The 10623-nt window shown below is 53.5% G+C and overlaps 2 protein-coding genes and 1 pseudogene across 3 annotated transcripts; 1 reads left to right on the top strand and 2 right to left on the bottom strand.

The window, feature by feature from the left end:
• Positions 1-403: 403 nt before the first annotated feature.
• GMORB2_1033 (uncharacterized protein) lies at positions 404-1820 on the top strand (the record flags this gene model as incomplete). Its single annotated transcript, XM_035463015.1, has 2 exons — positions 404-666; positions 779-1820. The coding sequence occupies 2 exons, from the start codon at positions 404-406 to the stop codon at positions 1818-1820; spliced, it is 1305 nt and encodes a 434-aa protein (XP_035324439.1).
• A 778-nt stretch (positions 1821-2598) lies between these two features.
• GMORB2_1032 (uncharacterized protein) lies at positions 2599-4380 on the bottom strand (the record flags this gene model as incomplete). Its single annotated transcript, XM_035463014.1, has 3 exons — positions 2599-3150; positions 3223-3879; positions 4003-4380. The coding sequence occupies 3 exons, from the start codon at positions 4378-4380 to the stop codon at positions 2599-2601; spliced, it is 1587 nt and encodes a 528-aa protein (XP_035324438.1).
• A 3137-nt stretch (positions 4381-7517) lies between these two features.
• On the bottom strand, positions 7518-8446 carry GMORB2_1031 (annotated as a pseudogene). Its single transcript has one exon. Coding segments are annotated over exon 1 (690 nt in total).
• Positions 8447-10623: the final 2177 nt, after the last annotated feature.

The following is a 10623-nucleotide window of genomic DNA, read 5'->3' as shown; positions in this document are numbered from 1 at the left end:
CCCCCCCACCGGCACGGGACACTTTCAAGTATTAAAACAAGGCTCTGGCCCTCTCCACCTCCTTTTTCCACCCTCCGTCATAATTCATTGTCATACTCATCCATGTTTTTATGACAACACCACCAACAACAACACAAATTTATGATATCATTGAGGGTATGCATCTTTAGGTAACCTGCTTTCCCACACAATATACTCATCCTAGCCTGCTGTTTTGTTTATTTTTCTGTTTTAATTTTTTTTCATTCATTTTTCCATTTATTTCTTTCTCTAGCCTCTTCTCAGATATCCTTCTTCATCTTTTTTTTCTTCTCTTTTTCTTCTTGGTTTGTCAATTACACGACACACCAGATTGCGACCGAAACAAACACCACTCTTCGACATCCCCGTTTGCATGGAAGCCATGGTTCAACTCATATCATCACCAGTGTCTTCCCAACAAGATCCAGTCAAAGATGCGGTCGGGCAGACACCCACATCGATATCGATAGAGCTAGAGAAGCAGCAGCAGCAGCAGCAGCAGCAGCAACAACAACAACACCAACAACAGCCACCGAAAATGATGTCACGCGAAGAGCATGCTCAGCGTATGCGCGAGCTTAACCGCAAGCGCGGCCTGACAAAGGGTCCTCCCCGTCGCGGCTGGTCCATGACGGAGTACCAGGGGTCGGACAATGCACCGGAGTCGCCCACCATAATGACGATGCCTCTCTTTCCTCCTCCTCCTCCCACCTCCTCCTCCTCCTGCCATCGCACCCATACCGGAATTACCCTCCAGACCTACCACTCCCGTACAGAACAACAGCGGCAGCGGCAGCGGCAGCGGCAGCGGCAGCGGCAGTAGCGGCACCACCACCACCACCACCACCATGGCTACGACCACGACAGCAGGCCAACGAGACCGGCAACATGACCAATTGACGCAGCAGCTCCCCCGTCGTCGACCAAAGGCCCCCCCGCCACGCAGGTCGTACTCGGTGACGGACCACGAGCCCGCCCCACCCAACCAGCCCCGCCCATCGGCGCGGCTCACCATCCTCGACCTCCCCGCCGAGCTCCACTACACCTTCCTCGACTACCTCGACCCCATCGACGCCGTGTGCTTCGGCCTCGCCCACCCCTCCCTGTACGCCATACACAGGCGCAAATACCCCGGCGCCATCTCCCTCGCCAGCCGGTACTCCGGTCCGAACGACATGGAGTGGGCCTGGAGGGGCGCCGGTCCCTTGATCCGCACTTCCTCTTCCTCCTCCCACACTCCTACTCCCACCATGCCCTCTCTCAACCGCACCCTCAAGAAGTCGAGCACGGCGCCTTCCTCCGCCTCGGCGTCATCCACGAGCATCGCCTCCATGGCCTCAAACACCACCTCCTCCGCCGCGACAACCGCTTCCTCCACCGCCTCCTCTCCCGGGAAACCTGCCGCTGCCACCGCCGCTGCCATTGCTCCCCTTCTCACCACCGCTTCTTCCTCCTCCTCCTCCTCTTCTTCCTCTTCTTCTCCTGCTGCTGCTTCTGCTGCCGTGCACGCTGCGCAAGCCACGCAAGCCGTGCAAGCCACGCAAGCCACGCACCTCGCCCGCATGCGCGTCCAAGGCCAGGTGTACTGTCGCAAGTGTGGCGTCTGCCGCTGCGAACTCCACCGTCACCTAAAGGAGTGGTTTCCCGGCCGGGAGTACTGTGAGATCAAGGAGGTGTACGGTGCACCTGCCCCTCCCGACGCGAAGCCCTATTGCTACATGAGCTCTCCTAAGAATCCGACTCGATGTGGGAGGCATGGGGGGAGGAAGGTGAATACTAGTGGCGGTGTTTCCAAGTAGTTTTTCCACCTTTCCTGGGTCTTCTCTTCTCCTTTCCTTTTCATTGTTCAGTATTATATATATATATATATCCCTACTTCGTCGTCTTTATCTATACCACATATTTTCCTGTCCCATCATCTCTGTTATTCAAATCTCGTTTTCATGGTACGACATGTGCAAAAAGGAAGCGTGGCATCGTGAGCGTCTTATACTTATACATTTATCCTGCTGGTTTTAATACATCTGGATTTGTGACATCTGCCAGCACTATCGATACATCAATCGTTTCCGACAGCTTGATATGATCAACCTGGATGATTGTAGTCTTGACACATCTGCACCCCAACATGTAGCTTCAATCATCTGACTTTCAATGTGTTGGAATGTATTCACTGTAATCGATGGAATCGATGACCCGGAAACTCCTCGTAAGAAGACTCCCCCAACTCCCTATCCATGCATGCATGCAAAAACGCCATTCTGGGAATGATGTCCTAGAAAAAGATACAAAGAAGAACTAGTCGGAAAAAAAGACGAAGGAGAGAGGGGGAAAAAAAGAACAGGGAGACAAAGAAACAAAACGCATTATCCCGTCTACCCCAACAACTCCGTATTCGTACACTTGGATAATAATGTACTTTCTGCTGCGACACACGGACACTTTTGCGTTGATGGTGATAGTCGATACAAGAAAATAAAAGAGTAGGTGAGTGATGGAGATTCTTGCTCGGGTTATGATGAAAAAGGGGGGCAAAATATGTTTGGTGAGGATGTGAAGTGTATGGAAGGCTGTGAATCAAAATGGCTCCTGCCATTCGACTTGGACGCATTCACCCCGTGCGTCTATCCAGTCGTCGATTCCGCGAGTAAACCACCCGCTCGTCCACTTGTCCGCGTCCTCTTCCTCATACGAGGGGGACCCCAGCTTGATGCCTGAGGCGGTGCAGCAGGCGCCGTGGTGGTACCTCCACTGGAAACAGGTCCGCTGTTGACGGAACTGGATGCCGCCGTCGTGGTCGTGGATGCGTTCTTCGTACAGCTGGCGGATGTACCGTGCCTTGTCATCGTCGTCGACCAGCGATCGGTACATGGCCTCGTCGACGGCGAGACCCTCGGCCTCGCAGACGCGAGCGCAGGCATCCGGCGACTGGTGGGCTTCCGTCTCGACGACCGTCTTCTCTTCCTCGGGCTTCTGCCTGTAGCGCTCCTCATCCCCCGGGCCTTCCTGCTCCCCGGGGGAGGGTCCCACAAGGCACACCTCGTCGGCGAGATTGTCCCAGTCGCGACGGCGGGTGACGAGGTGGGGTTCCACGAATGCGTGGTAGATGTCTTTGATTTGCGTGACGTCCTGGATCTGTCAGTCCTTCGTCTCTCTCCCGGTGCTTGATGCCCCGTCCGTCTCTTCCGGGGGGGCCCATACCGATTTGTTTGCGCGAGTCTCCTCGTACTGCCACAGCATGCTGATCTCCTCGGCATCGACGTGGTGCATGGAGAGGAGGGGCTGACACCACTGAGACGGTCCAAAGGGTAGAGTATTGGGCTTCTCGCCATTAAACATGGGGTGAGCCTGGAGGACCTTGGTGCCGGCCTCCCGGACGGCAACGGACATGAGGAAATCACCGCAGCACTCCTGGGTTGCGCGCTCGTCATACCTGGCGGCCAGGTCGGGGAGGTCGTTGACCATGCGGCGCATGAGGTCCCCCGACAAGACGTAGCCGCTGCCCCCGTGGGCGAAGGGCATGTCGTTGAGCAGGGCCACGCTACCGATGTAAGACTCTCCGCCAGGTGCGTGGTTGCGCAGCCAGGAGACCATGCCGGGCCAGAAGATGTACGTATCGGACTCGGCAAAGACGTACCACTTCATACCAGGTCTCATCTCCCAGGTGCGCACCGCCATGTTGAGGAACTTGTACTTGTCGAGGTCCCAGCCGCCAATCATGTCGGCGGTGCAGTCCTTCTGCGAGACGGGGCAGCGCTGCTCGGCCTCGTACAGATCGAATTCGGGTTGGGTCTGTCTGATGATCTCATCGACCCGATCGAGGACATTGTAGATGTGGAACTTTCCAATCTGCTGTTCCTGTACGCAGTTGGCAAGGGTCGGTCAGCCAATGGCGAGACTGATAAGTGCTGAAGGGAGTTCTCGTAGCAAACAACGGGACGGCCCGTGCCAGGAAGTGCCGAGAGAGGAAGAGAGACATACCAGATCGGAAAAGATGAGAAAGTCGGGAAGGCAAGACATCGTGGTGAGGAGCTGCGTGGGCAGCCTGTCAAAGGATTCGGTAGCGCCCGTCTTCATGAGGAATAGGATGCCCTCTGTGTCGGGGAAGTCGTGGCAGGCCGAGCTGAAGTTGAACTGAGGCTGGACCTCTTGGCGGGTACCGTCGCCGTACAGGGTGTTGTTGTGGACGTCTCCGGTGGAGGACGAGGTGAAGTAGCCCGAGACATGGTGATAGAACTGGGAAGCCTCTTGGGCGTATGCGTATTCTGACTCTGCATCAGTGCTTAGTTGGTAGAGTGGTACGGCGAGGAGGACGGTGAGGCAGAGGACGAGGGCCACTCTCCAGGCACGAGAAACCATGACGAAGAAGTAGTGTTATTTATCGGAGCATAGGACAAGACGGGAAGCCGGGGGGGAGGATCAGATGGGAGGGAGATTCCAAAATGAATGTTAAGAAGAAAACGAGAGAAAATTTACAATTAACAAAAGAAGAAGATCTGATCACAACAGGGCGGAGAAGAAGAGGAAAAGAGGGAGAAGAAACAATCGAAGAATGAGTAAATTGTGGTGTGACGGGGGAGGAAGGAGGGAGGGCAGCAGCAGTAGCCATCCATATTATGCTGTACAATGGACATCGCTATCCCGTATCAATCACTGTACGTGTAGGGAGTAGGGAGTAGGGAGTACGAGCAGCAACGAACTTCTCAAGGTATCAGGAGTAGGGAGCAGGTGCCAGCGTCGGTGGGTGGGGGATGGCAATGCTTTCCTTTCCGTATGAGTGATACGCAGAAGAAATAAGTCAATAATAAAAGAGAGGAGAAGCATAGGAGATAAAAGGGATCTAAGCCACAGAGTCCATCAACGCACCGGTGGGCCGCTGTTGACGATCGGCATCAGCAGGCTGAGAGAGGGACCCCCGGGTTCTGTTCATTCGACTCGTTACGTTACTGCGGAGGTTGGTTGGCTGTCGGACACACACGGTCAAGAGTACACGTAGAGAGAAGGAGAGAGAGAGGGCTGTTGGCAATTCTACTCTACTTGTAGCCGTCTGAGGCGGCGCGACACCATGTGATGAGGATATCATACATTCATGATGGCATCGACAAAACAACAAAACACAGCCAGATGGGACCCAAAAAAGAACAGTCTAGGGGACATTTTTTGGGGGGGAAACGGCATGTTTCTCTCTTCGTCATGGTGGGGTTGATGACGTCTTCCCCTCCCCACCACCCCTTCCCATGCTCCCGTTTCAGAATTACAACGAGTAAGTAGGGCCTAGATGAAGCATGGATATTGTTATTATAATTCTTATTACAATCGACATGGAAAGAGGGGAAGGGGGGAACTTGATCCCCTTTATTCAACGTATCTCGTATGACGTATGCTGTTCTTTACCGACTGAGACGAGTATGCTGCATCTCTTTTTTTCTTTCTCTTCTCTTCTTTTCCTTTTTCCTTTTTTTTTTTTTTTTGCGTGACAACGCAATCTGTACAACCTGTCAATTCAATTCATCGTGTGTTGTGACTCTTGTCCCACGGAGAGGGAAAAAAAGGGTCGGACTCAGGCAGAGTAATATTTATATTTATTTAGTGGCCGCGTACTACTCCACTCGCACATGGCCATACGGTGATAGACCACTGACAGTCTAGCACAACGGGTTTAAGCGATGRAGGGGGGGGGGGGGGCTGCTACGAGAACTGCAATTGGTCCCACTCTATTCTTCCTACTCGTACTTGAACATCTTTTGTAGGCTATGCCCTCCTTTGCATGCACGTACTCGTGCTTACGACGTGTTGGACGAACGAGTAGTCGGTCCAGGCGTGATATGCAAAGCCGGGAGGCGTAGCCAAGTTTGGCCGGGATCGTCAATCGGAGGCTGAGAGGCTCAGAGCTGGGAGGACGGTGGAGGCTCTACCTGTTTACGGGCATTGTGATGAAGTAATCCATTATCAGATGCAGTGAAGCTTCCACTTCTTCCCGAATCGAGTCCTATCCTCAGGGGAGCCATTGGGCCCGGAGCGACTTGCTGCGGAAGATGGGGGGGGGGGAAGATGTATTTCCCTGCCATCAGCTGAGATGGCCTCCACGATCGTTGTGTTGATGCGGCTGGCTGCTTCGACACCTTCCCTAAGGCGAAATCCTTCTCCTCTGGACCAGCAACAAGGCTAGCAATACCCTGTAGGGTCTCTTGAAATTCCCAGTTCCCAGTCTCGTTCGTATCCCGGCGGTCTGATGGGCTGATAGTCGACATGATCGGGGCCCTCGTGCGCATCAAGAGACTCGGAATACGGCAGTTTTCTGCCCTCTTGATGATCTGTTGAGGGACATAGTGGGCTGTACGGGTGTTCCGTCTATCAGGGACATCTCTGATCGGGCCGGAATAACCCATTCCGGTAGCTTATTTAGCTGTTTTGCTCTGACAGTTGTGCGAGACACGTGATGCACCGTCTATGCTTACTCATGCACGCAGCCGGATATTAATAGCTCGTGGCAGGGTCCAGCCCGGCGTAATAGATGCGCTGTATGCCGTATGCCGTACATGCACTGCTGGCTGCAGAGGAAAGGCAGGCAGCCAAGAGCTCTCACATTACCGCTATTCACTGTACAGCACCGCAGCAGAACTACACGATGCGAGTATAGCTTCTCCCCTCTCTCTTCTCCTTCTTTTTTCCCTGCCTACTCGATACGGAGACCCTGATCACTCTTGTCGCGTTCGAGTAAGATCGATATCGGTAACAGTCCAACCTACTGCACGAACCCGTGCTATGCCTACCCGACTGCCGCCATACAATATGCGACTCTGATTGCATCATTTCGTAGTTCATGCTTGCCATCCCCCGGAGTCCACCCGGTTGATGCTAGCACTGTTGCACACCTCGCATAGCGGGGGTTCTCTTCTGCGTCCCTCTGGTTCCCTCTCTCTTCCTCACTATCTGCGGCCGGTCCCTAGGGGACCATGAGTCAGATGAAGATTTCAAAGGCTTCGGGCTGACATATCTGCCGTACCTGCCTGTATATTAATCAAACTCGTCTCCCCCGCCAGCTCCCACCCATCGCGTCACCGCGACGGAAAAAGAGAACATCAACAACGACGGTCTTTTGATCGGCCTGCGGGGCCAAGGTTTTATTGGAGAACCCCAAAAAAAAGAGAAAAAAAAAAGAAAAAGAAAAGCACACATCATCCTTCTCTCCTTCTTCTCTAAAACAAGCCTTTCTTTATATATATAATCTTCTTCCTCCTTTCTCTCTTTCTTCCTCCTTTTTTTTTTCTTTACAAAGCGCTGGCATGGAGGCAGAAGCAGAGACGATAATACCGGTTGCGGTACCGGCGAGGGGTGATGGTGATGATCTATGCACCGGAGGCGGGGTTGGCATCGTGGATGATCATCTCGGACAGCACCACCTTCAGCATCATGGTGTAGTCGGGGACGTTCAACCACCGCCTTCACCACCATCGGACTGGTCATTGCTATCGAGCGAGACCCCCCCCCTCGCTCTATCCATCGAGGAGGATGGTGCAGCAGCGGCGGCAGCAGCAGCAGCGATATCGGCGGATACCGGAGATACGACTACGACCACGACTCCGACCACCATCGCTACCACGGCGCGGGGTAGCAGCAGCAGTAGCGGTAGCGGCAACTACAAGGATGATCGCGGTGGCATCTCGAAGCTGCAACGACGGAAGAGGAGACGGCCGATGGGGATGGGACTGCGCGTGCTCGAGGCCGAAGCGGCAGCTCTCGTAGCCCTGGCGGCACTGTACAGGGGCGGCGGTGCCGCGGAGGGACAGCAAGAGCAGGAGAGAGAGGGGCAGGGGCGGGATGACGGAGAGTATCGAGAAGACGAGGACGGCGACTCGCCGTCCCGTCAGTTTGACCTGGCCGTCCAGACAATCGTCCGATCTCGACGTCTCGGGGCCAAACTCGTGGTGACTGGCGTCGGCAAGTCGGGCCACATCGGACGCAAGGTGGTAGCCACATGTCAGAGCCTGGGCGTCGCCGCCGTCTTCCTGCACGCCACCGAGGCTCTGCACGGGGACATGGGCATCGTGGGGGCCGACGATACCCTGCTGGTGATAAGTTCCTCCGGGAAGACGATTGAGCTGATTCACCTTCTGGATCATCTGGGTGCGGCGTCATCGTCATCGTCATCATCATCGTCATCATCATCGTCGTCGTCGTCGTCGTCGTCGTCGCCGCCGCTGCCTCTCTCCCTCGTGGTCCTCTCGTCGCAGGCGACGAGGCATGATTGCCAGCTCCTACGATGTTGGGACGGCGACGAGGGAGGAGATCAAGAAGAAGGAGCCGTCAAGAGAGGTATACACCTAGCTGCACCGTTACCGGAGCCGGAAGAGTCGGCGCTGGGGGTTGCGGCGCCGACGATGTCTACCACGGCCGCCCTGGCGCTCGGGGACGCATTGGCCATGGCCGTTGCCGAGGAGCTGCACGGTGGCGGTGGCGGTCGTGGTCATGGTCACGACGGAGGGATGGCGTCTGTGTTTGGACGGAACCATCCGGGGGGGACGATTGGGGAGAGGAAGAAGAAGAAGAAGAAGAAGAAAGTCTGGTAGATTCTGAGACCTGAGTTACGGAGGAGAGGGCTCCAAGGACCATCTTCTCCCTCCTTCTTCTTCCCTTCGTCTTGCTTCTTCTAGCCTGAGACTGATAGACCCTTTCTTCCTCTTTTCTTCTTCTTTTTTTCTCGGACATGGATTAACCATACCATACCATGTCAGTACATGATTGATATACGCTTACAAGTTTTTTTCCTTCCTCTGTCAGTTCTTCTTCTGTCGGTGCTACATGACGGGAATAGCTGAACACAGACATGTAGGCCTTTTCTCTCTCCCTTTTTTTCTTTCTTTCTTTCTTTCTTTCTTTTTTTCCCTCTCCCCTTTCTTCTCTCTTCTATTTTCTTTTTTTCATCTTGACCATTGAGGGTGAGGGAGATGAGACAGGGCACGACTGCATGCGGGGTCCTCCCGTCTTGGGTGTAATACCCTCTCTGTTATCGTGAGAGCTTATCTACCTGATACCGGCAATGAGCATGTCTTTCCCTTAGACAGTGGTGATGACGTACTCTCCCTGCCCGGTGTCCTGCCTTGGTACCAATAGTATTTTATCATCATCATCATTGTATATATATATATATATATATATACATATATATATACATATTACCATCTGTACGGAGCAGAGTACGTGCAGCGAGTAGGTAGCCGTGGATTCGACGCTGGCAACCTCCCGGCACAAGCACGAACATGTCATGGTAACGCGCCCTACAGGTACTGACTGTATATATGTACTGTATCGATATATCATGTATCAGCATCTTACAGTAATCCATGGAGAGAGCAAATGGTCTGTACCGGTATACGGACATGTACTTCGGATGGACACACGGGCAGCAGACAGATAAATACAAGATTACCCGTACATCTGTATCTGTACGGATTACTAGTCCTCGAGCGCGCCCCCTCCCCCCCTGTTGTAGCTGGAAACTCCCCCCACCAGGAGCCACTCTAGGGGTCCCCACCTACTTTTACTTGGTACGAGTATTGATCTGTAATACACAGAGAGAGAGAGAGAGGGAGGGAGAGAGGGAGGGAGAGGGGGAGAGAGGGGAGGGCGAGCCTGACAGCACCTAATCCATCGTGATGATCCGTCCAATGAAATGATGGTGATAATACCTGATTAAGGCGCTCAGACTGACTGAGAGCGGCCTCCAACCAAGAGGGGGTGAGCCTCGGGTTTCAACATCTACTCGTATCGTACGGTATGATAGTACTCCGTGCATATCATATACGTACGCAGGCAGATAGTTTTACACTATTGCTACTCACTACTCATGACTCCGTCCTCTACGCCGACACGCGCAGCGCACTATTCCTGAATATGCGCATCATCACTTCGATGCCATCGCATCTACAGCTCATCGCATCAAACCCTCTCCTTCCCCCGCCATCCATCCTACCACCTTCTTCTTCTTCGTTCTGCTGTCCACCACGCCATCCAAGCGCATTACGATCAGTGGGCTTCAGCTCATCACCGTACGTACCGGTTCTCGCCATGTCTGTACCTACATGTGATGCATGTATACGATACTCGCCGTACTCGGGGTGTCCTACTGCATATACGCACGAGTATCGAGTATCAGCACTCGACCGCAGTATTAGCTGCATCGTACCCTTTCAATATCTCCACTTCTTAGCAGGGGACCCATCTAAACTCTCTTTCTCAGAGATTCGATTTTCTGAGCCTCTCTCTCTCTCTCTATCGCTTCCCTCTTCCTCATTCCTCTTCCTCCGACCCTCTCTCTCTTTCGTCATCTGCTGGTATTGGCCACTGTTACCTTGCACCTGAGCACTAACCGTACTACTGCTGCATGTACTGCATGTTGCTGCATACAGAACTGATACTCTGCCGAGGACAACCCCTAGACAAGAAAAAGAAAAAAAAAAACCCCCCAGCGTTGCACCGCGTTTGACCCGCTACCAGCGTCGACCAGATCGGTCTGTCTTGCAAATCAATTCGTGGCTGACGCTTGCTTTTTGGTTCTATTCTTATTCTCTGATATTATCTTCACTTTTTTTTTTTTCTCTC

This window comes from Geosmithia morbida (genome assembly GCF_012550715.1).
Source record: "Geosmithia morbida isolate 1262 chromosome Unknown scaffold_1, whole genome shotgun sequence".
Classification (NCBI taxonomy): domain Eukaryota; kingdom Fungi; phylum Ascomycota; class Sordariomycetes; order Hypocreales; family Bionectriaceae; genus Geosmithia; species Geosmithia morbida.
The sequence above is the reverse complement of the archived record's forward strand: the minus strand, read 5'-3'. Positions and strand labels throughout refer to the sequence as shown.